Source organism: Benincasa hispida, chromosome 4 (assembly GCF_027475165.1).
Source record: "Benincasa hispida cultivar pf3 chromosome 4, pf3_genome.v1.1, whole genome shotgun sequence".
NCBI classification, from domain to species: Eukaryota; Viridiplantae; Streptophyta; class Magnoliopsida; order Cucurbitales; family Cucurbitaceae; genus Benincasa; species Benincasa hispida.
Window position 1 is genome coordinate 49009717 of NC_143481.1, and position 25801 is coordinate 49035517.

The 25801-nt window shown below is 34.0% G+C and overlaps 2 protein-coding genes across 7 annotated transcripts; one reads left to right on the forward strand and one right to left on the reverse strand.

Annotated features, from left to right (window-relative positions):
• Positions 1 to 8178: 8178 nt before the first annotated feature.
• On the forward strand, positions 8179 to 16832 carry LOC120075406 (translation initiation factor). Of its 2 annotated transcripts, none has more exons than XM_039028781.2 (9): positions 8179 to 8491; positions 12965 to 13070; positions 14225 to 14541; positions 14920 to 15025; positions 15110 to 15454; positions 15531 to 15604; positions 15688 to 15812; positions 16129 to 16419; positions 16582 to 16832. In XM_039028781.2, the coding sequence occupies exons 1-9, from the start codon at positions 8367 to 8369 to the stop codon at positions 16602 to 16604; spliced, it is 1512 nt and encodes a 503-aa protein (XP_038884709.1). In that variant the 5' UTR covers positions 8179 to 8366; the 3' UTR covers positions 16605 to 16832. The 2 variants fall into 2 exon arrangements, with proteins under 2 accessions (XP_038884709.1, XP_038884710.1); XM_039028782.2 differs by having other exon boundaries at positions 16129 to 16401.
• A 67-nt stretch (positions 16833 to 16899) lies between these two features.
• On the reverse strand, positions 16900 to 21625 carry LOC120075407 (ChaC-like family protein). 5 transcript variants are annotated; one of them, XM_090312750.1, is made up of 8 exons: positions 21290 to 21625; positions 21138 to 21214; positions 19301 to 19354; positions 18992 to 19048; positions 18856 to 18896; positions 18670 to 18741; positions 17341 to 17416; positions 16900 to 17248 (listed from the first exon to the last, which is right to left on the reverse strand). In XM_090312750.1, exons 1-8 carry the CDS (start codon positions 21396 to 21398, stop codon positions 17228 to 17230), a joined length of 507 nt encoding a protein of 168 aa, XP_090168876.1. In that variant the 5' UTR covers positions 21399 to 21625; the 3' UTR covers positions 16900 to 17227. The 5 variants fall into 5 exon arrangements, with proteins under 5 accessions (XP_090168876.1, XP_038884711.1, XP_090168875.1 ...); XM_039028783.2 differs by having other exon boundaries at positions 17341 to 17420; XM_090312749.1 differs by having other exon boundaries at positions 18670 to 18763.
• Positions 21626 to 25801: the final 4176 nt, after the last annotated feature.

Here is a 25801-nt window from a genome sequence, read left to right on the forward strand (position 1 = left end):
CAATTTTTTCCTCGACCTCAGCTACCCATTTACTTGTCCAGTGGTTTTTCATTGCTTCCTTTTATCATACTTGGGTGAAATTGATCGTGACTTATTTGTCTTGGAAGCCCTCAATCAAATTTGAAGTCGTCTTATGAAATTACTGCTTTTTTGTTTAAGATGGAAGTATATCTTTTGTAACTTCTAATTTTTGTTTGATAGGGAAGCATATCCCTTGTAACTTTTGTTTTTTGTTTGATGGGGAAACATATCCCTGTGAATATGCTTTTTGTTTGATAGGATAGAATGTCTCCTACTCAAGAAATATTTTATTTACAGAAAATGTTTGATTAAGTATGACGTTTGATAACCTGAAAAAAGAAAAACATACTCTTTTTTCAAAGGGAAATAATATGTTCCAAATTAATAACAATCATTATGCAAAAATAAAAAATTTATCATTAAAAGCAAAGTACCCTAAGATGGTGTTGGCCTGGAACTTGATAGTCAACCTTGGCAGGTCTGACGCGTCGCGACCTAGGATGGTTAGCCTTGAGTGGTGGTTTTTCTTCGATCAAACTTTGCATGTTTGTCTTCAACTATATCCTATCTTTTGAGGTTCTAGTTGATCCTTGGTTATTTGGTGGTGCTCTTCACCTCAACCTTAGATCATTTGAACTTTAAATCACTTTGAAATGATGGACGTTCATTCTTTTTAGGCTCTTGAGTACTTTGATGATAGTATGTATCTGTGTGTTGCCTTTAAATCTCGAGTAGCTCAACTTTTCATCTTATGGTTGAGCCTCGACCTCAAACACTTAGGGTTTACACAACCACCTACATGTTAGGTTGAGGTTGGTAGATATTTCTGGCCCTCATGTGCTTAGGGTTAGCCTCGTCTAGTCTCTTGTAAATTTTATGGTATGCAAATTTACCTTTTATCAACTAGGTTGAGCCTTGGACTCAACTTAAGCCTCAACCTCGTCCATTTTTCAAAATGTGCATAGTGTACTGGATGCATATAAATGGTAAAAATATTTTACCTTTATGTTCTTAGGGTCGGCCTCGGTTAGCCCCCTATGAAATTTTGATTGTATAAATTCATATTCCATTAATAATTTTGAGCCTTAGCCTTAACCTTGACTTTTCGCTTTTTCTCGATCAAGCTCAAAAAGTCTGTTTCAACTGTTTCCTTATCATTTGAGGCTCTACTCAATCCTCAATCTCTGATAGTGCTCCTCAGCGTCGACCTCCTCTCCTCGACCTCGGCTCAAACTCCTTGACACAATCTGCACCACGAATCTTAGTCCACCAGTTCTGCTAGCTTTGCTCACGTAACTTCATGTCACTTTGTTTGTCCGGTAGTTTAAGGTTGCCTTTTCCTCAGGTCGAGGTAGTGTTTGATTTCTTATTCTCCATGCACGAATGACGTTGCTAGGGTCAGGTCGAGGCCAAGTATCTCCTCTTAAGCCTAAAATGAGCCTAGGATGATGCTTCGAGCAGAGGCATGTGTATGACATGGCCCTTTAGCTAATTTACTAAGGTCGTCTTCGACCGACATATAAATTTGGGGTTTGACATGTTAGTAAAAATACTTTAAATCCATACTGAATAGATTAACCCTATGATCATTCATGCCAAATTATTAAGAATAACATACTAGATTCCATTGAAAATTTGATGATGGATATAAAGTGGTTATTGTCTTCCTCAACCAAAACTCTGAACATCCTTAGTGGGATCTTTCTCTAGATGGGATTTAAGAAAGACTTGGTGCGTATTGTTTTGGTATATTGAGGACCATATCCCTAAGGTCTCTTTATATACTAATTCAATTAAGGTTCCCAAATCCTAATTGACTAAGAATGAGTTTCTACCCATTAAGTTCATAATCAATTAGGAATCTAGGGCCGTAATTAATTAGATCACATAATAGGTCCCAATTTAATAAAATAACTCAATGTGATAAAATATTAATTCACATACATAGCCCATACTTTAATTATACATATTATTATTTAAATACGTCTAACAATCTCCCACTTGGGCTATGTCTGTATACTTAATGTAACTAAATCACATAAACCTAAGTGTGCATAAACATGTTATTTTAATAGTAGAATTCCCCTTTAGTTCAATATGATCCATCTCCTGTATTAGTATAGAACCAAGGTGACTTTCATCACCATCCTTATAACTAAACCTTTTTTAATCACCAATCCCAATACATTCAATGATATAGATCAAGTATGGATGGATAACATGAAAATTACATGCAAAATAATCTAGATCATGCCTGTTTCCAGCCGGTCCAAATTCCTTAATGAGATCATTCTTCAAAACTTTATGCTAAACCACATGCATGATAAACAAGTTCGGCTAATAAAACATAAACCATCAACTTTATTCTATATAGACAATAAACAAATTAAGGTAAAAAAAAAAAAAAAAAAAAGCATCATCAATAACAAACTCCCATTAAACCATGGAATAAAAAAAGTGACTAACATTCATGTGAGTAACATGCTCATGAAAAACTTTAGGTGGTAATCTTTAGTCAACGGATCTGCCATCATAGAGTTTGCTCCTATATGTTCTATCAAAATTTGACCATTTTGAACTATTTCTTTCACAACCAGAAACTTCATGTCTACATGTTTTGACTTAGTATTGCTTCTGTTATTGTTGGAATACATTAATGTCGACTTATTGTTACAAAATAATTTTAGTGGACTTTCTATGCCAACCACTATCTGCAGTCCAGTGACAAAATTTCATAAGCATATTCCATGATTGGATACCTCATAACATGCTATAAACTTTGCAACCATGGTAGAAGAAGTCATAAGTGTTTGTTTAACGCATCTTCATGATACAACTCCTCTAGCCAACATGAAGATATAGCCTGAAGTGGATGGAAAAGTGTTTTGACATCAACATAATCAGAATCAGAATACCCACAACTTGTTTGGTTATGATCTTCGATAAGTGAGCATATAATATTTTATTCTTGTAAATACCTCATAACTCATTTGGTTGCTTTCCAATGATCCATCCCCGAGTTGCTCAAATATCTGCCTAACACTCTAACTATGAATGCAATATCTAGACACAAACATACTTGAGCGTACACTAGACTTCCAACAGTCAATGCATAGGGAACCTTCTGCATCTCCTCAATCTCGAGTACAGTCATGGGGCATTGACCTAAATGGAATTTATCACTTAGGCGACGGGGTATCCCTTGGTGCACAATCTTTCATGTCAAATCTCTCAAAAATACTTTTAATGTAGTTCTTTTGTGACAATCTAAAAATACCTTGAGAACGATCTCGCAGTATTTCAATTCCTAGTACAAAAAGAAGCGTCACCAAGATCCTTCATCTCAAAATTCTTTTTGAGAAACCTCTTAGTTTCATGCAATAAACCTACATCATTACTTGCTATTAGTATGTCATCGACATATAACACTAGAAAGATTGATTTACTCCCACTGAACCTATGATATACATAGTCTTCCACTATATTTACTTCAAAACCAAAGGAGATTATTACTCCATGAAATTTTTGATACCATTGATGAGAGGCTTGCTTGAGACCATAGATGGTTTTCTTAAATTTGCACACCATATACTTTGGATTACAAGACAAAAAAGTTTTCTGGTTGCATCATATAAATCGTCTCATTAATATTCCCATTGAGAAACGTAGTTTTTACATTCATCTAGTGTAGTTCTAAATCAAAGTGAGCTACCGGTTTCATGATTACTCTGAAAGAGTCTTTCAATGAAACCAGAGAGAAAGTCTGTTTGTAATCAATGTCTTCCTTTTGAGTAAAGCCCTTTGTAATGATACAAGCCTTATATCTTTCGATATTACCATGCAAATCCTTTTGGTTTTTAATATCCATTTACAACCTATGAGTTTCACTCCTGATGACAATTCGCCAAGTTCCCAAACGTCATTTTCTTTCATAGATTTTATTTCCTATTCTATTGCATTTATCCATTTTTAAGAGTTAGAACTTTATAGAGCTTGTTGGAAGTTGATTGGATCATCTTCCATTATGCCCATATCATCTTGATATTCTTGAAGAAATACAATATAATCATCTGGAATTGCATTTATTCTCTCTCTAGTGGATCTCCTTAGTGACACTTCTTGAAGTTGTTGAGTTTGAACTTGAGGTTAAAAAATAAGGACTTCAATGTTGTCTTGTTCTATAATTAGTTCAATAGTGAAGTCAGAAAGCCTGAACATCATTTACAACCACATTAGAAAAAGAAACTAATTACTCTTCAAAGACAACTTTTCTTATGTTGTCTTCTCCCTAAACTTAACATCCTCAAGGATTCTAGCATTTTCCATCTCAAACAATGATTTAGAAGTGAGATCATAAAACTTGAAACCCCAGAGAGCGCTTAGAATACCCAACAAAATAACAGCTAATAGTTCTCAAGTCTAATTTTCTTTCGTTAGGCTTGTAAAGTCTAGTCTCAGCGAGACAATCCCAGATGTGAAGATGCCTAATACTAGGCTTCTTTCATGTCCACAATTCATAGAGGTTTTAGCTACTGCTTTGCTAGGTACCATATTTAGGATATATGTTGCAGTCTTTAGTGCCTCACCTTCAAAGGATTTTGGTAGAGGAGAATGACTAATCATACTTCTTACCATATCATTAATTGTTCTATTTCGCTTTTCCGCCACTCCGTTCATGTTGGGTTTGCTCGACATAGTGTATTGTGGGACAATTTCACATTTCTTTAGGTATTTGGCAAAGGGTCTTGAAAGTTGTTCACATGATCCATCATATCTACCATAGTATTCACCACCACGATCGATTTCACAGTCATAATTTTCTTTCCAAGATGAAGTTCAACTTCAGCTTCGAAAGACTTGAAAACTTCCAAAGATTGAGACTTCTCATGAATTAAATATAGGTATCTATATCTTGAATGTCTATGAGCATAATAAAATATTGTTGCTCCCAAGAAGCAATAGGAAATGGACCACAAATGTTTGTATGTATTAGTTCTAAGATGTTTGAGCATCTATTGGTACCTAATTTTCTTATGTTAATTATATTTTCCCTTAATACATTCCACACAAACGTGAAAGTTACTTAAATAAAAGGAACTGAGAATTCCAATTGACACAAGTCTCTGAATTCTCTGTTTAGAGATGTGACCTAAACGCTTGTGCCATAACATAGCGGAATTCTCATTTAATTTACAATTTGTACCACATGAATTAGATAACATAATATTGTTAAATAAAGTACAAGAATCAAGCATATATAGATTATCATGTAAAGAAATGGTACCAATAATCTTGGAATCTTGAAAAAGACTAACTTTATTATTTCCAAAAGAACAAGAAAAACCAAATTTGTCCAAACTAAAAATAGAAACTAAATTCCGTCTAAATGACGGTACAATAAAAATCTCATTCAAATCCAAATAACAAGTTTTTAAATGTAATCTAAAATTCCCAATAGCTTCAACTGGAACTGCTTTGTCATCGCCCACATCAATGAATCTTTCAGCATCATTTAGCAACTGGCTCTACAAGCAACCCTGCATCGATATACTTATGCGAATAGTAGCACCAAAATCTACGCATCAAGTATCCGTAGATACAGAAGCTAAATTAACTTTAGAACAAACCGAAGTAGGAAGTTTACCCTTCTTTACACGCCACTTGTCGTACTTGGAACAATCTTTCTTGAAGTGACTTTTTTTTTTTGCAGAAAAAACAAGGATTTTCAGTAACCTATTTCTTGCTCTTATTCTACTGAGATGTCCCTTCTGTAGCACCTATAGATTTCATTTTCTTCTTATCACGAGAGTCAGTTGCCAAATGAGCACTTTCTGTCATTTCTTCTTCTTGCACACATTGTGAGATAAGCTCATTAATACTCCATTTATCCTTATGAGTATTATAGCTTATTTTAAATTGGGTGAATTGTGCAGGAAGAAAGATAAGTACTAGATGTATGAGTAAATTTTCATTTATCGATATCAAGTGCCTTTAATTTACCTGCGAGATCGGACATTTCTATAATGTACTCTCTTATGTTCCCATTGCCCTTATATCTCGTGGAAGTTAAAGAACTCAAAAGACTACTTGCTTCCCATTTTTTATTTTTTGCAAAATATTTCTCAATTTGAGTAAGGAACTTATTGGCATTTTCACTTTCCGTGATAGAGCCACGAAAGGACTCCGAAATGGAGTACCTAATGATCATCAGACACATGCGATTTGATCATTCCCACTTCTCTATATTAGCCGTATTCGGATGTTCCTCATTAGAAGTAGGTTTATCGGTCCTTAATGCAAGGTCCAAATCCATACACCCGAGAAGCATCTCTAGGCTTTCCTTCCAAATTTTGAAGTTTAGTCCATTCAAATTTGGGATTGAACTCAAATTTTCAAATATTTGAGTAAGACCAACTGAAACAATAAATAACAAAATATATACTCACAATTAAAATATGACAAAATAATTTCACATATGTGGTGGGTCATTTTTACAAGATGCCTAGCACAACATTGATGTCTAGCCTTTGGACAAGGACACTAAGTGTAAATGGTACTCCCAATGTATTAATCAAAATATTGACAATAAACTTTGTCCAAAAATAGCATTTCTTTGGACTGACTATTTTTCACATGAACAATCCTTATAATTGTCACATACTCATTACCACATGTATACCCATAATTTGGCAAATAATCATCTTCCTTTGGGCCAATAATTATCCGCATATATTAATGAATATGCACGTCTTATATTTCATAATTAAACTAATCTAGATAATAAAGGTTACTTCGGTAATATATTATTTTGACAAATTCAATCTAAAACATAAGACACGGTATCATAGTAATATTATTGTACAAAATAATAGAAGAAGAACACCAAATAGTCTTTACTAAAATTCACCCAGAACCTCAACAAAGAAGGTAGTGGGGTTGCTGCTGGCAAGAACAGGTTCATAATCTAATCAAATAAAAAAATATATGGTTGATGAGAGATTTTCGCATATCATCGATGAAAAAAAACCCTTTATTAGTAATAACTTACCATTGGCGAAATTGTCCGCAGACTAACGCCAGGCGACGGTGGGTTCCTTTTGCGGATTCGTTCACTCTGCAACGGGAATTTCATTCTCTTAATCAATTTTTTAAAATAATCTTTAAATACTAACGAAAAATTAAAATTAAACCACAATGCCAATGGAAATCGAACATAAACCAACAATCCAACATGAAGCTCATGCTTTAATATCACTTATTAGCAAAAATATTTTAAATCTATATTGAATAGATTAATCATAGGATCATTCATATCAAATTGTCAAGAATAACATACCGGATTCCATTGAAATTTGATGATGGATATAAAACGGCTATTGTCTTCCTTAACCAAAACTCCAAATGCTCTTAGTGGGATCTATCTCTAGATAGGTTCAAGAAAGACTTCGTGCATATTGTTTTGGTATATTGGAAATCATAGCCACATTAAACCCTAAATAACACATAATAGGATCCAATCTAATAAAACAACCTAACGTGATAAAATATTAATCCGCATATATAATTAATATTTTAATTATATGTATTATTATTTAAATATATCTAACATGACATGAACTAGAGTGCTATTTTTAGTCCAAATTTTGTTATATTCTCAACTTTATTACTTTTGCTGTTATTTTACGTAGATTATATCCTTTGGTCCAACAACACCCAAAATAATATTTAGGCTAAACAATAAAATAAAACTGGACTCTTTGCTTTTACTATATTAATCATCATCTTATTTGATTCGAAGAAGAGGGAAGGAATGTGGAGAGAGCAGAGAAAATGAAAATGAAATAAGAGAGAATTTTTTAAAATTAATTTTCTAATTTAAAATGTCATTCAAATTCAATTATTTATTTCGAAAAAGTGCTAATTTTCATAAGCGATCAATTGGCACTTGGCAGTGACGGGAACAGTGTATTTACGTAAATAGCCCATCAAATTCCCATAATCCATCCAAAAAAACGACCGAACCGGTCCAACCGGTTCAATTTCACCGCAATCGTTCGTTCATTAGACCAACATATGACGTGGCTTCCAGAGAGTCAACAATTTTCAAAATCTTCTCATTTCATACAAACGGACGACAGAGATTGAGATTAAAATTTCGCAAGATCTTCATTCTGTACGAGCACCCGCACTATATCAAAACTCTCTCCCCCCAACACCCCCCCCCACCCCCCTTGTTTTTTTTCCCTTTCGAGCAGTCATTCTTCGAAAGTCCCAACACACCATCAGTCCAGAGCCCATAGTTTCTTCCTTCTCACAACAATCGGTGCGAGTCGTAGAACAGCAAAATGGCGGAGGAATTACAGGACAAGGATGCCTCGAACGACAAAGCCATGGATGTAGCTGTTGATATAGAGACGAAGATTTATAACGCTATGCGCTCTCGCGTCTCTTACTTCAAGGAAGAAGCCGAGTGAGCTTCTCTCTCTTTCACTTTCTCCTCATTTTCCCTGACCGTAACTCGTATATGTGGGCTTCTGAAGCTTGTGTTTTTTGCGAGGAATTTCTCTTCTCTGTCATTTTTGGTGGTTTCGTTTTTAATTGCTGTTAATGATGCTGTAATGTTTATCCTGCACCTGCGAGAATGCTTATTAGACCACCTCTAGGTTATTTTTTGTTCATATTTGTAACATGTTCCTCATTTAGTTTAACTTATGTGTACGTACGTTTTGGGAGATATGCAAGTTTTCGAACCTATACCGTCAGCTGAGTTTCTTGTCTCTAAGTTCACGGTGGTTCTAGGGTTTCTTTTGGGCATGGAAATCTGTAAAAGAGAGGTGAATTTTATATCTCCTTCCATTCTTAGGTAAGGTTAAATGTTTGGGCGGTTGTATTAAGCGGCTTTTAGTGTTTGATATCAAATTGTAGGTTCGTGTCTAAACACAAGACAAGAATAACGTTCACGTCACTTTCTTGCATGTAGATGCACGTGTGTAGCAACAGAACCTTTACATTTGTTTGTGATTATTAATTTTTGAATTGGCATAATTATATTGTTCCATCTCATTTTCTTTCATTCTCACTGGGGAAAACTCATTGAATTAGGCCTTCACAATTTGGCTACCTTTTACTAACATCTTGGATGCCCTCTAATAACCACTAGATACTCAATTCGTGATATCTTTGTAGTTTGTCTCTCATACATTCAACAATTCTTAACTGCTAGCAATGTTGTGGTGGTCTCCTAAATAATTTCTCGTCACTGGTAGTTGGTTTGGAATCCAATTTCACATCAGTTGTGGAATTTTGTTTTCAAAACTAATTTTAATAACCATGGATGGGCGGCTCATAAAAATTAAGTTTTTCCTGTAGTATTAGATTGCAAGTTCAGTGTAGGTACTTGAACCTACAATTTTTAGGAGGTAGAGATTACTTCATTGAGCTCTACTTGACAATAACAATAAACTACTTGTCTTTCACATCACCTTTCACAAGTCACAACCCCATGAATTGACAGAATCATATTCAACTGTTTCTTAAAGCCACCAATGACTCGAAAACAGGTCATCTAAGAAAGCAAGAGAGGGGTTTTAAAATCAGCTACCAAACATAATTTCACTTTTCTATTTTCTCATAAGCACAAAACATGTTTGAACTGTCTCCCAAACAAGATTTGGACTGACTTTTTGTTCTTTGTGCACTTGCGCATTTTGTGCCCTTGACAAGTATTTTTGTGCCATAGATCTAAAACCAGCTGGAATTTGAACATCTGGTATAGAGCAATTGTCTCGACTGCAAGTCGTGTAGAATTATCAACAATGCGGGTGGATTTGAATGAACTTTTTTTTTTTCCCTTTTAAATATACCTTCAGAAGATGGTGTCTTTATTTCAAGGATAAGACACAAGGATGTTGCTCTGCTTCCTGCATTTGAAATTTTTCGCACTTTCCTTTTAACTTGTATGAGCTGTTCATATCACACACAATGGTGGGAGATTATTATGGTGCTCAAGATACATGTCCTTATATAAAAATCTGATAGAACTTGGATATATTGAAATATAAACGATAACGGAGATACAAGATAAACCAAGTGTTTGAGGTACTTGGACCCTCCCAATCTTGAGATAACTCTCAAGTCTCAAACCTTAAATCATAATCATTCACCAAAATATTGCTTACCTTCTTCATTTCCCTCCCCTTTATTTATAACCAACTTCCCTAACAAACTCTCTTAACTAATTACTAATATACCCCTAACATTCCTCTAATACAATTCCTATCATTACCGGCCCCTAAAACACACCTTGTCCTCATGGTGTGGGTACCAAACAAAAATTAACACTTTTTCTTTTAACTAAATAGAATCCCAACAACTTGCTCTTCAATCTTGGAAAAAGATTTCTTCCCTCCAGCTTGGGAGATCATTTGGGCTTCAACTAATTCCCTCGGCTGTAGCCCATTAAGCAGCCCATTGCTCCACTTGAACAAGAAAAGATGTGCAATATCATTTGCAGACTTGCCCAAATCGAAATGGGCTTCTTCAAGCAATTCAAGCCCATAATTCCCACAAAAATGAAAACTGCATTTTTTTTTCCAACAATCAGTCCTGCCTTTTGACACTTCACGTGGGCAGCAACGTGGTTTCCCATCTCTTCATGCAATTCACCCCTTCCAAAGCTTTCTTCTTGGGTCACCGTGGCTCAGCTTCTTCTGCCGTTTCTAGCACCTCCGATCGTCGTAGCATGGCCTTGACGGTCATAACCAATGCTTCCACTCTCATTGACCTCCCATTAACTCCTTTCAGCGTAGGCAACAACGATTCAATCTGCCGACTCTTCGCCATCCCAGCCCATGAACTGCCGGCGTCTTCTTTCTCCCATGCGGCCAACTTCCTCTGCTTCTTTGTGCCACAACCTTTTCTTCACCCGTTTCATCTCTGGCTATACAAGCAACCATTGCTAGCCTTCCTTAGAGGTTTCTTTCTCCATGGTTGCCCCTCTCCAATCTTTTCACTCTCTCTTCACGGAACTTGCAACCACAAAATTTCATCTCCAACCTTGCTGATTTTCGCCGCTTCCTCTTCCCTCTGTCTCCACAATTTTCTGCCGGTTCCATGTCTTTCTTTTGTTGTTTTCTCCTCCACTCGTGCATTTTTTTCTTTTTCAACGTGCGAGTGTCTTTCTTTCGCTCGTCTCTTTGCTTTTGCTTCTATTCGGCCTTGTTCTCCCTTTTTTCTTAATTTTTTTTCCACATGATGATTCAGAGGCTTCGTTCTTTCTCCTCCCTCATTGGTTGAGCGTTTTTCTCTTCCTCGACGCTTGATTGTGCAATTTTTTGCACAAAATTAGTTTTCATCATATTTTTCCTTGATTTCATAGAATCTGATTCCCTATGAAGCACATATACAGATACGGCTACACGATACGGATACGATTGGATACGGCGATTCGTCAATTTCTAAAAAATTAAGATACAAATACGTTTAAGGATACATCATTTTTTTATATATTTTTTTAATATATATATTTCTAATAAATGAGGATACTGATACGTTGAAGATACATTTTTTTTCTTTAAGAAAATATAGGATATAGATAAATTTAGCATACAAGTTAATAACAATAGCACAAAATAGAATACAAACACTGAAATACAATACAAAAAAAGCAACATCTAAGATGTTAAAATACAATAGATAATAAAATGCCATAGAAAAGTGGCTCATATTACAAAGAAGAAAAAGAAGATTAGAGGGAGAAGTATGAAGATAACGAAAAACTTCTTCATTGAATTGTTGAAGATATCCAAATGGTTTATATTTTGGTGGACTTTGTGGGGATTCAAATGTGAAGATGGAGATTATATGATTCTAGTCTAGGGTTTGGTCCATTATTTATTTATTTTTTCTTTTAGTTTTGGACTCGAGTAGTGAGCTTTTTAAATAGATTGCCTAATTTTAGATTGGGAAAGATTAGATGAGTTACTTGTCTTTTTTTTTTTCTTAAAAAAAGAAAATACGCATAGAAATAGATACGTCAAATCACGTGTCAAATATGTATCTGAAAAGTATATGAAAATATAGATATGTCAAATCGCGTGTCAGATACGTATCTGGGAAGTATCTGGAAGTATCGGTATCCGGTACGTTCTGTTACTGATTCTTTGCCTCACATGAAGTATCTGTGCTTCATAGCTGATTCCATAATTCCTCTCTTCATCGGTCATGCTCCGATGAAAGCGTCTCAATCACCGTCCATCCAAATCTCCTGGCGATACAAAACCAAATTCAACTGATTTGACAAAAAATCAAGCTTCTCTTTGAGCCTCGACTGCCCCTTACTAACCTCTCTGGATTGCAGATTCATCTTTGACTCCAATGTCACTTGCCTCTCTTCCAACTCCAACACCTTCTCTTCCAGCATTGCTACTCTGCTTTCCATCTTTCCTACCATGCCTAAGACTCACTGCTCTGATACCAATTGATAGAACCTAGATATATTGAGATATATACGTAATAGAAATACAAGATAAACCAAGTGTTCGAGGTACTTAGATCCTCCCAATCTTGAGATAACTCTCAAGCCCTAAATCATTCACCAAAATATTGCTTACCTTCATTTTCCTCCCCCCTAAAACTCCATAACCAATTACTAATATACCCCTAACATTCCTCTAACACCATTCCTATCAACATTTTACGAAATTGTTAACCACCATTATTTAGAGACTGGTTAAAAAGTTTGGATGATGTGAAAGTATGTGTGTATGACCTTACTAGTTACTGGCAGCAGCATAACTGGAAGCTTCGCCTCATTATAAGTTTTTTCAGCTACAAGAAATGTTGTTTATTACTTTATTATCTTATAAATCTTATTTACAAGAATAATGAAAAACATTGATACCTTTATCCAATCTTCTATTTATTTGTCTCTTTTTGGTTACAGCTCTTTAACTTTTGAGGGGGTTAGAAGATTGTTAGAAAAGGACTTGTGTATGGAGATGTATACTTTAGATGTGCACAAAAGACTTGTCAAGCAGTGTTTGGTGAAGGTAATGTTTTCTTCTCTCTGTATGTGACATCTTGCTCTTTTTGGAGGTGGCATCCTATTTCTGTTATGCCTTCTGCTCAATTATATCATGTTCGGTCATTTTTATTTTTGATATATGTGGTGACATCTGATAAGTTCTTATATTTTAAAGAAAAATGACAATTGAAAGAGTAGAAGAGACTCAAGGAAAAAGTGGGTTTCATCTTTTCTTTTGTAAATTCACTGTTTATTAGAAGCTGAAGTCAAGTTGACAAAGATGTATAATAAGAATGTAGACCTAAGAAATGTGCTCTTGTAGGTTGATTGATAAAGTATTAGGATGATCCCTCCCTTCGCCAATGAAAACGTTAGATACATATCATGACATCACCTTATTAATCCAGACTAATGACTCATTAATCACAGAAGGAACCTATATTTTTTTGGCATGAATATTGGATCATCAACTTTGTCAAGTTGGCCCATTCATCTGCTTCTTGATCATTCAAACTCTTCATGGGTATCCACCTCGAAAACTTATGAACATGATATCTTACACCAGTCTTGTCACTAGCATGTTACTCAACATGTGAATCTTCTATCTATGTTGTAATTGAGTAAGTTTGCTGAACTCTATTGGGGTTTCCTGTTGCTTCCATGTGCCTGAATCTGAATGTAGAACAATTGACGTGTAGCATCCAACTCAAGCCTATCGTTTGGGTAGATGCTACGAAAGGCCACACTTGGAAAGATGTGGAATGAGAAAAATTCTAGAACTTTGGAGAGAGGAGGGTGAGATTAGGTGCAGTGTGGGACATTACTCATTTTTTGGCCTTTGCTTGGTGTACTCTCTCTGTCTCTATCTTATTCTGCAATTATAGTCTTAGGTTGAAACATGAACTCAGGTCTCTCTTTGTAACTTAAGCCTTGGTGGCTCCTTTTGTAACTATTTAATATATACTTCAACGACGTTCATTTCTTATCAAAGGAATATGGTCATAATTGAAGTAATTTGCTCCAAGTACTTTCTGAGGTGCCTTTTGAGATTCAGAGTTTTAAATTTCTTGATCACAATGTTATTCTAATTTCCAGTTATTTGAGCACTCGGAAGAAAATTTAGTTTGTCACCTTGCATCATTCTTGAATTGAGTTTTCTTATTTTCTTCTGTATCCTAGTGCTTTGAAGCTGATTGGGAAGATAATGTATCCAAGAAATCTGAGGAGACTGGGAGAAAAAGTGTAAATAAAGAAGAAGCGGCTGAGCCACTTGAAGGGCATCAGTCCAAAAAAGGTGTAAAGGAACCTTGCTCGGAAGATGAGGAAAAAATGGAAGACTCTCCAGTTATGGGCCTTCTCATACCACGTAACACAAAAAATGTTGAATCTGATGGAATCAAAGGAATCAAAGACAAAGATGACAAAGATATTCCTAGTGAGAGTATAATTGCAAAAGCTATTAGAAAAAGAACTTCTTATCTTAAAGCTAATTCGGAGTAAGTTATTATTATTTTCTCCATTATGGATCATCTTAATGCTATGAATTTTTGTTACTTAAAGCTAATTCGGAGTAAGTTATTTAAAGCACAAAATTGGTCTGGAAGAACATCATAATGGGGCCGTAAAAATTTTCTTTATAGAAATTCCTAATGTATTGTTTTACTTCTGGTTCACAAAAAACATTGTGGAATTGAAAAGAGTAATTGTTTCAACTTTCAAGGATGGTTATCATAAATGCTAATCAAGTACTCATAAAGTCATAGACCCTTGGATTATCACCGTCTATTTGTTTTAATGTTATTTGCATAGATGCTCTTCCGGTCCTTGAATCCCTTTAATAGGTAAAAATAAATAATAAAAACATGTTTATTCAGGAAAGTTACTATGGCTGGAGTTCGCCGCCTTCTGGAGGATGACCTTAAACTTACTAAAAATGCTCTCGACAGTTGTAAGAAGTTTATAAGCCAACAAGTAGAGGAGGTGAGTCAATCCTGTCGAGTATCGATTTTTCTAGGTTATAATGTCAACCATACTGATATTTTTTCTTATTAATATTAAAATCAGATATTGACTTCTTGTGAAGCTGCTGAACAAGTTTCTAATGAAAAGCGTTTGAAAACTCCGAAAAAGGTAAGCAAGGAAAGCTCTCATTCTACTGAAGGGAGCAGTAGTGAGGAGGATAGTGAGGAGGAAAATGATGAAGTAAAGCCTGGAAAGAAAAATGCAACTAAAGGAAGAATACCGAACTCTAACGAAACAAAAAAGCGAAAAAGGTCTACAAAAGAGACACTCTCTGCCAAGAAGCAAAGCAAGCATGTCCAGCATACATCAGAGGAGGATAATGATGAAGGTGGTGAAAATGTCTCTGAAGATGGCCAGTCTGAATCATCCCATGAAAGACCTGTGAAGGTTAGATCTATTTTCTCCTCCCTTATATCTGATAGTTAACAAATTGACTTTCGGGTGATTTTTTCAAACCTCACAGAAGGAAGTTTCAACTCCCGTCTATGGCAAGCATGTGGAACACTTGAAATCGGTTATCAAATCGTGTGGGATGAGGTTTTGTTTCTAGTCCTTACCAATTACATGCTTAACTTCTGAGTCGATGTGTGAGGTATTAAGATCAATAATCTCTCTTACAGTGTTCCTCCATCGATTTATAAGAAAGTCAAGCAGGCACCTGAAAGCAAACGTGAATCACAACTTATAAAGGAGTTGGAGGGGATACTATCCAGAGAAGGATTGTCTGCTAATCCCACTGAAAAAGGTGAACAAAAGAATGGGGTGGGGTACTATTAGATGTGGGGGAAAAAACAAGATTATAATCTTACTTCTTGGGCCTCACTTCCACGTAATTTCTCTTGTTCAATGAAATTAGTTTCATACAGGAAAAAGCTATGGAATAGAAGTTAGATTTATTTGTTAATATGTTCTTTGATGGGACATTTTTGGGTTGTCAGCTCTACCCTGCGTGGCTTGCTGTATTAGTCAACATACTAGCACAGATAATAGTCAGCAGCTATAGCTTTTCATTGTTATTTCATTGTTCACAATTAAACTCATGCACATTTTCTGGTGATCAGAAATTAAGGAAGTCAAAAAGAAGAAGGAAAGGGCCAAAGAACTTGAAGGCATCGACTTAAGTAATATTGTCTCAAGTTCACGTAGGAGATCCGCAACCAGTTATGCTACACCACCTCCAAAACCGAAAATACCAGTTAAAACTGACGGTGATGGTGATGATGGTGATGATACTGAGGAGGAGGAAGAGGAGGATGAAGACGAAGAAGACGACGACGACGAAGAAGAAGAGGATGGCGAGGAAGAGGATAATGGCAATGTTGATGGAAGCCAAGGTGAAGAATTCAACGAGGGTAACAAACCATTGACTTTTTAAAATTTACATGCTGGTTTTATATATCACATTTTTGAAAAGAAGCTTTTGATTGTTTTTAAAATCTGATTTGGTGATTGATTGATTCTGCTTCTTGGTTGACTGTTATTCCGGGCTTTTGATGTGGTTTTTCTTATAACAGATGACAATGAAGACAGTGATTGAATCCGGAAAGAGCATCCAAGATTAGTATAGCTGATCCTCGATCAACGTAGAAACGATCCAGTGTAAACTTGTTCTCTATGTAGTTCCCTTTTCTTTTCAGTTTTATTGGAGAGCTTGTAGTCAGCGATGTTAGAGCTATATCTAGGAGATTGGACGTAGTATTATTGTACAATATTTACTCTTCATGATAAAGACGAAATAAAAGAACACTTATATAATTTTGATTTATCCTTCATTTCAAATTAGTTGAACATGCAATGCCCTCATAACCTCTTGACATTAAAAAAGACATTCCTTAGATGTTAAAGTTTATATGCTCGTTGGATGGTGTCAAGTTTTTAACTTGATAATTCAACGTTTTAGACAAAAAAAATCTCAGGTACAATTAAAATTCCGAAAATTTCCACCTTTACTTGCCATTGGAGACAGCAATAATTGAATAAAGATGCATCTAACCATCTTCTGATGTGATGAAGTATCAGAGTTAGGCTATCAATTATTCCAGAGCCTCAAGTTATCTACAGATTTATCGAGCTTGCGAAAGCTTTTCGTCGAGGTTGGACGCTAAGCAGCAGTCTGTTTACCATCTGAAAGAAGCCTTCTGACTTCATTTGCTAGATCCATTACATGTTTATCTTCCCATCCTAAGCAGAGAATAGGACATTTAACCACAGAATAAGAGATGATAGCAAGTTGGATAAGAATTCAATCTTTTATAACAGTACAAGGGACTTACCAAACTGAAGAAGAGACTTTTCAAGTTGAAAAATGTAGTCCTTGTTTGGTCCTGAGGGCCCTTCCGCACAAACCACCTGTCTATAGAGACGATGTAATGCGAAAAATTAGGATATGTTTTAGTTGGCAATTCGGATTCTTTTTTATGTTTTCAAATTCACCAAGTTTAGTAAATATTTATTAGGTAAACAACCAGAATTCTTTCTTATAATTGTTTTTGGATTCTGTGATAAAAAATGTAAATTTTGAAAACATCATTTTTATATTTTCATTGTATCTAGACTTTGAATTTTAAATTTTAAAGTGCAAATTTATGTTAAATAAAGATTAAAATAGTTTAAAGTCATGTTATAAATTCAATTCATTTTTTTAAAATTAGAATATGTATTATGTGATGTATAATAAATTGTATAATATTATAAAATAATAATTATACAATTTTTTAACCTTATTAATAAATAAATTCATAATTGTTTATTGTTAGCTATTATTTAATAGATAATTACAACTAGTTTTATGATTTATATTTTAGTATTAAACATATTTTTAATAATGGTTTAAATTAGAATTCATCTTTTGTATTTGTTACCATACACATTTAGAAACATGAAATACAACTATTTATATTGAAGTACTTATTTTCAAATTTATGTTTCTACATTCCCTAAAACAACCCTTTTGTTCTTATGCTGTGTATTGTTTTAATCTAAAATCATCACTATCTTTCAGGCTCTGTTAGGGAATTGGTTTGAACTTTTAACTGATCCTTCCACCTTATGCCAAAACCTAGTTTGATCTGAACTCTTTTTTGTCAGTCAAAAGGGAATGTCTATCCATATAATCCATTGCCAATATGTTCATTCTCCTGGCTTGTAATTTCTCTTGATGATGGGTTCTTTTTAGATATATAGAAAGTGCAAGGTAAATAATTAATGGAAACTAATTGAGCTCACTAGGAAGATCAACTTATGAATATGATATCAAATAGAACACAAAGGAATCAGTCTCATCGATCTTCAAATTCTACGATAAGGTGATATCAATTAGTGTTCAAATCAACTTGTATGTCTCCCAACTATTCTTATGAGACAACCACCTAACTAGCTACATTTGATTATTTAAAAAACTCGTAAAATATTAAATTTTAGATATGTGGCAACTGTGACTTGAACCTGTGCTTTCTAGATCTTTTACTAATTACTTAGCCACTAGATCATCCCATAATGGTCAATTAATCTAGGTGATACTATTAACAATTCTACTGGCCTTTTAATCTCAATGAATGTGAAGTATAAATATCATATCGATATCATCGACATCGAATACATACTTGGCAATCTCCTCGATAGATGCAGGGCCAAGGTAATTCTTGTTTAGCTTCTTGTCTGGGGATGCAATATACCTGTGACATAGAACTCACAACACTAATACTTTTATCCAGAAGGAAATAAATGAAAAAAATACATTAATTTAAATAAAAAATCGAATGTAATTATTACTGAATGCTGCTACTTACACCATTACTCCAGAAACAATAGGGGTGGTAGCCATGGGATCCTGAAAAATTAAGTAGCTTTCAACAAGGTCGCTAACAGGAGCAAGTAAACCAAGAATGATAAAGATGCTTTGGACTTGGAAGAATTGAGACTTACGGTGAAAAAATCCACATATTCTTTTCTATCATATTGTTTCTCCCTCACTTCCAAATGCTAAGGGAACATGTGACAACAACAGAATAAACATAATCAAGAATTAGTTTTTGCCGTACATAAAAGAAGTTTGTGAACAATTGAATAATCAATGCAGATGGATCAATGACAAAAGAATAGATTGATAATACAATCTAGCCATGTGGAAAATGCAAGCATAGATGAAAACTACTATATAACATAAACATGAGCCAGACACAGTCAAAAAGAGAGGAAATCATCTAGAAAGTCAAAAGTTCAAAGATAACTTACATTTAGTGCAGTTTCTTTATCCTCCTTTTTGGTGATCTTGTAAGCAACACCCCACTATGACCACAAAATGGGAATGAATTAGCTTAACTTTGATAATTTTGATTTGAAAGGAGGATCCAAAGCAGACTTCTCATAAAATGTCTATAGCTAGTGAGGCTTAAACCTTGAGGCTTGCCTTGAAGCAAGACTCTAAATTTTAGCATTGAGATTTACATTTTTGTTGAACCATAAGAGGCTTACACCTCTCATAACAAAGGTTTACGTCTTTGTGAAAATACACTGGGTCGTCTAATGATTAATAAAATAGTTATGACTTGCCTAAATCTTAAAAAAATATTAGAGGTTAAGTTGTGATAATTTGAACTAGAACTACTTTAAAAACATTAAAAGCAAAATTTTTTAGTATAAATCAATCCTATTAATAATAATAGTAGTAGTGATAATAAAGATATCCTTTAAAAATTTTGATTAAGTGAAAATTGTGGGGATGAATTTTCTTTTTACACTTTTATATGACCATCATATTTGGCAAACTTCTTCATACCAATTTAAGATTTGTAAAATGTTTTTAATTCACTATTTGAGGCTAACACTCCATACCACCTCAAGGCTTATGCCTTACCTCTTCGAGAGGAGAAGGCTTTAAGCCGCCTTATACCTTTTAAAATACATTAACATAACATGGTAGTACTTTTTATTTTATTTTTTCGATAACTGGGAGCTGGAGCTTTGCTCCCCTATATTTGGGGGCGCTCATGCCCACCCCAAGCCATCCCTTGTGAGGGCTACTTTTTATTCTATTTTATTTTAACTAGAGTATCGAGGAATCCCTCTTCCTGAATTATGCTCATGACCCACCACACTAATTCTTGAGGAGGCTTCCCCCACTCCAAGGCTAGTTGTAAGAGAACTTGAAGAATATCTTCAAGCATAGCATCCCAAACTCTACCAAATTCTAAGCTGGGTCGAAAGGGTATCAAGTAATCCAAATATTATTCATCTTGTGCCTAAAATATTTACAATGCCTTCCATAAACTCCAAAGCTCATTTTCTCCAAATAAACTAGAATGTAAAGTATAGCATATCGGCCAGTCATCAACTTCGCATCCAAAAGATGAGCAACTTGCATTGATTCTATGAAGTATTCCAGTAATTAAAGGGGAAAAGATATTAACGCTCTCCAACTTTTCCAAAAAGATGAAGCCTCCAGCACATAACACACAACGCAGAATTTTCATTAGATGAAAAATGGAAGAACACAAAAGAAAGACAGAGGCCAAACCATAATTAGATAACCCATCATTTTTCTATGGCAGTTTTACTTGAACAAGGAAAAAAAAAAAATCTAATCAGTAGCAGCTAAAGTTCCAGTAGTGGGATATAAGAACTTTAAACCCAGAAAAGCTGAATAACACTATCTCACAATGCACATTATTAAGCCCTTTTAGTAACTAGTTGGTCTTTCGTCTTTGATTTTTGAAAATTAAGCCTATTTCATCTCAATTTCTTACAATGATTCAACAAGCTGGGCCTTCCAATGCCGTTTTGGTAGGTAGAAAGTATATAACAAAATAAGAAATTTAGAGGTAGAAGAAGTATTTATGGACTTAAATTTCAAAAATCAAAAACCAAAAAACGAAATGGTTTTCAAATGAGCAGACAGTCAAACACTCCGAATTAAAAACATTCCAGATAAATCCAAAAGGTGTAGATTATTGGGAATACTCCCATCTTCTTTCGATGTTTGAAAACAATAACATCAAACTCCAAGAATCCCAGTCCATTACCAAAAGAGGGTTTAAGCAGAAAAATCAAAGTGGGAATTTAAAGAACACACACAAACTTCCCCTTCCGCAGCCTCCAATGTGACAGTTCTTCCAGGAAACTCAGGAGTTCCTCTATGATCAGTACTTCCTAGTAACAAAAAATCGCACAAATCAGAGTGGAAAATATACAGAAGAAACGAAAAATACAGAGAGAAATGGGGACCTTGATAGAAGACACGGCGGTAGCCTTTGATACAGCCGGGTAATTTTTCGTCAAAAGGGAAGCCAGTTTTCCAAATAAGAGAGCCGTATCCGAATACCCACATAACCATTTTTGGTCGGAAGTTTATTAGAATGTCCGCAATTTTCCGGCGGAATAGGGGCGGAGGACGGCGTGTGTGGTATTATTTCCGCCCAGTGCGGAGGGAAAATGGGAGGGGCCCGGAGGGGAGATTTTCTTCCAATTGGTAAAAGGCAAGAAGACGATAAATTCGAATCATAAGGAACAACGTGGGTGATTCGTATTCGGGAGTATGTATGAGTGTATAGCGATAACGACAAACGGATCCGTCCAATAATTTCAGATATATTGTTTTGGCTAAATTATAAACCATGTCCATCAAACTTTACATTTTGCTTCAAAAATATCGTTGAAATTTCAAAAGTTTAAAAAATATTTTAATAATATTAAATTAAAAAAAAAGTTAAAAAATATCCTTTTGATTAGTTTTGGATGGAAATTGTTAAACTTTTGTTTAAAAAATACCAACTTTTACTCTTACAAATGTTAAAAGGTACCTCTGCCATTCCATTAGTATTTGAACAGAAACCGTTAATTACTCGTGAGAAAAATAACTTTAAAAATTAAAACAAAAAGTTAAAAAAATGATCCTACCATTAATAAGGTGATTAATTTGTTTGAAGTTTTCTTAAGAAAAAAACCAATTTAAAAATAAATTATATAAATATCCTCATTTTTTCATAGATATAATCTCATTCTCTTAATTTTTCAATTTTTAGCTTACACCAATTTTCTCAACAACTTAAATAAAAACCAAAGCTTTAAGTTAAAACCCAAAATTCCAGAGAATCCCATAAATTTTCACAAAATTCCAAAATCAAAATCTCCTTCTAAAAATATACCAAAACAATAAATAGTTGAATAAACACACAATTACTATCGTACAATTTTGTTAAAATATATTAGTCTTAAAATCATTTGGTACTTTATTTATTATCTTTCTTTTTTATTATAGTTCATATACCTTAATTAAATGTGTAATTTTATTTATTTATTTATTTTGGATAAACAAGTGTCAAATAGTTAACAAAAAGGGAGTAGGAGTGTATTCAAGAAGTGAGAAAAAAATGGAAAACATAAAGGTAAGATGATATTAATAGTTTATGTTCATATAACAGGAAGAGTATTTTTTTAAACATTTTTTTTAAAGTTTAAGCGTATTTTTGAAACTTCTGAAAGTTCAGGGTTTTTTTAAACAAAAATTTAATGATTTCTATCCAAAATTGATGACAAGGGTATTTTTGAACTCATTTTGGAAGTTTAAGGGTATTTTTGAAACTTTTGAAATTTCATGGGCATTTTTGACATAAATTGTAAAGTTCAGAGGCATTTTTTAAAATATAATTTAGCCTATTGTTTAATTTAAAATATATATATGAAAAATACTTGGTGCATTGACAACACCTATTTTTGTGCATCCCACCAAATTGTCCAATCACAATTTGCCATATGGCAAATTCTTCTTATTTTTTTGAAATATTTTAATTATATTTCTATGTGTGTAATGGAGTGAGATGGAAAAAATGGGTGATGCCCGGAATGTACTTAAGTATTATTCTCTTTCTTTATATACACACAGATGAGCATAGCTCAACTACATGAACTTGTATTATCAACCTTGAGATTTGAGGGTTGATCCTCCCACCCACCTATACACGTACGTACATACAGAAGTATAGCTCAATTGATATGAAATTGTACTATCACCCTGGGTTGGAAAAAAAAAATAAAAGAGAAGAGAATAGTTGCAAATCTGGCCATCATCTTCTAGATTTGTAAATGCAACAAGGTTATTATTATTATTATTATTATTATTATTATTATTATTATTATTATTATTATTATTATTATTATTAATAATAATGTTGTTATTATTATTATTATCATTCAATTTTGCCCTCATTTGTGTCCCAATAATATATTCATTATACTTTATATTTCTCACATTAGTCAAATTTCGTATACAAGTTGTGCATTGATAATATATCATTTATACAATTGATATCTTAAATAGTATATCAATACTTATTCAAAATTCTTTTTAAGTACAAAATTGATATCTCATAGTATATCATTAGCCATCAAAAATATATTTTACATATATTAAGTGCATCACTAGTATATCAACACTTATGAAAAATGCAATTTCAAGCATGTTGAGGGTTGCACAGGGCAAGGGCCAAAGTTATGGGCGGGCAATTTCACATATCTGCTCATTTAGCTTAATTTCATAACGTCTGACAAGAAGAATGAAACTTAGATGAAGGGACGGTTTTGAATTTGATGCTTATTTTTGTCTGGATGCATAAAATGGTAATTCCAGTGTGTAGCTCCACTGACGCTAACCGAGTGAAGACAATATTATACTAGCTCTTGTTCTGTGGAAGAAACAAAAGCATTGGATGTTTACTATTAAAAACGTAGAAGATACCAAATTCTTTCATAAGTTGGAGCTTAGCTTCAAGCAATTAAAAAGCCCTCTAAAAGCAACACTAGAACTTCAAGCAACTAAAAAGCACACCAAACGGATACAAGACATGTCGGCAACACATTTCGTTTGAATATTTCCATCTTTAGCGACAAACCATGTAAGGAAAATCAACAACACTTTTAATGGAAAATGATCCATAGAAATCATTACAACAACTAATATATATATATACATCATGACAACTCAATAGAAATCATAAACAATAAGTAATTATAAGCTATGATTATCGTGACTGCAGGATAGTATAGTTAATGGGTAATTATTAACTAATAATAGCTAATGAAAGTGACAAATTATCTAATTCAAAGTAAGTGGCTCCAATTGATCACGAAAAAAAAAAAAGAAAGAAAAAAAGCAAAAGAGATCTAAATATAATAAAATTCAATGCTTATTTCAACACACCATAGATCTGTCTAACCAAACATTACCATTATTCTAAACATTAATATAGTCCAAAGAAGAGTATTGAAATAATCAAATAACAAATGGGGTATTGATCAAAGTTTTAAATTCTACATACCTGCAAGAAGAAGATGATCCAATAATAATTGCTTCAAACTACCACATCATTCAACATTATTGGAAAATTTGTACAGATGACCCATTTTTTGGGTCCAAAATGTCAAATGACCAATTTTTTAAAAATAATGTTAATTGACCCTCTGCTGATATTATCGCCATACAAATTACATAAATTTCCCTTACAACAGCCTCATGAGGTAAGTCTCGCTCTCGTTTGATTAAACACTCTCGCTCTCGCTTGAAATTCCCTGGTTTGATGTGATTGTTCGTCAGTGTACGAATGATTTGACAATTTTCACGATGGAGCCCTAAATCAATAATACCTAAACACAATACAATGGTGATTTCTTTAAACTCTAAACTCCATTTCAATGGTGATTACTTCTCTGGTGTTCGACGGTGTTTTGTTGAACGGAGATTTTTCGAACAGGGATTTCAAGACGAGGTTTTTTCAGAACAGAACAGGTTTTTCAGAAAGGTGTTTCATTATTTTAAGTCTGTTTAATTATTTTTACTGTGTTATTTCTGGAAAGGTAGTATTACGAAATTTTGTATTGGGAGAGAGAGAGCGAGAGATAGAACGAGAGTGAGAAAGAGCAAGAGTAAGAAAGAGAGCAAGAGTAAGAGAGAGAGCAAGAGTAAAAGAGAGAGTGAGATTATGAGAGAGAGTGAGATTACGAGAGAGAACGAGATTAAGTGAGAGCGAGATTAAGAGATAGAGTGAGATTAAGAGAGAGCGAGAGTACACTTCAATTGCTTGTACAACTTAATAACAAATGTTCTCTTCTTTGTAGTGTTGAATCGACACCATCATGCAGCGGAAGAAGTCAGGATCCAAATGCATTCTAATTCATTAATTTTGGTTGAAAAGAAACATGCTAAAAACAGAGCATAATGGGTTTCATGAACATACCTTGGCCGAACCAATGAAATCTCCATTTCCAGCTGCAAAATCCTTTAAATCTATGTGTAGACCACCACAAGATCTTCCCTACTATCCTCTTAATGCTCTAGATGAGTTGTGGGACTCAAAATAAGCTGGAATCAAAGGGAATATGGAGAAAACTCACTGAACAGAACCCATTGAAGAACACATTTTTCATCCGAATTTTTCAGCAAAAATTCAATCGGTTCATCCTCTTTTCTTCACTCCAATCTCTTCAATATATTGCAGACTATCATGCAAAGAGATGTGTTGTATGAGATGCAACTCATGCTTGGAGTAAACCAAAGGAGAAGATGGGTTCCTTTAAGCTACTTTGAAGATGACTTAAAAAGCCTATTTTTTCAAGTTTGTGTAATTTTTCAATTTTCAAAATCTATTTTGATTTTTAAAAACATATTTTATTTCTAAAATAAAAATTTATTAATTTTACAAATTAATTTCATAAATTAATTTTCTAATAAAATTAATAAATAAT

Bases quoted from the DNA above. Each gene is read 5' to 3' on its own strand.
- LOC120075406 (XM_039028781.2), top strand. From the start codon at position 8,367: ATGGCGGAGGAATTACAGGACAAGGATGCCTCGAACGACAAAGCCATG. The intron at 15,455-15,530 runs GTTAGATCTATT...CAAACCTCACAG, and splicing joins CCCATGAAAGACCTGTGAAG to AAGGAAGTTTCAACTCCCGT. The intron at 16,420-16,581 runs GTAACAAACCAT...TTCTTATAACAG, and splicing joins AGGTGAAGAATTCAACGAGG to ATGACAATGAAGACAGTGAT.
- LOC120075407 (XM_090312748.1), bottom strand. From the start codon at position 21,398: ATGGTTATGTGGGTATTCGGATACGGCTCTCTTATTTGGAAAACTGGC. The intron at 19,049-19,300 runs GTAAGTTATCTT...ATGTTCCCTTAG, and splicing joins ATAAAGAAACTGCACTAAAT to CATTTGGAAGTGAGGGAGAA. The intron at 17,249-17,340 runs GTAAGTCCCTTG...TTCTCTGCTTAG, and splicing joins AAAGTCTCTTCTTCAGTTTG to GATGGGAAGATAAACATGTA.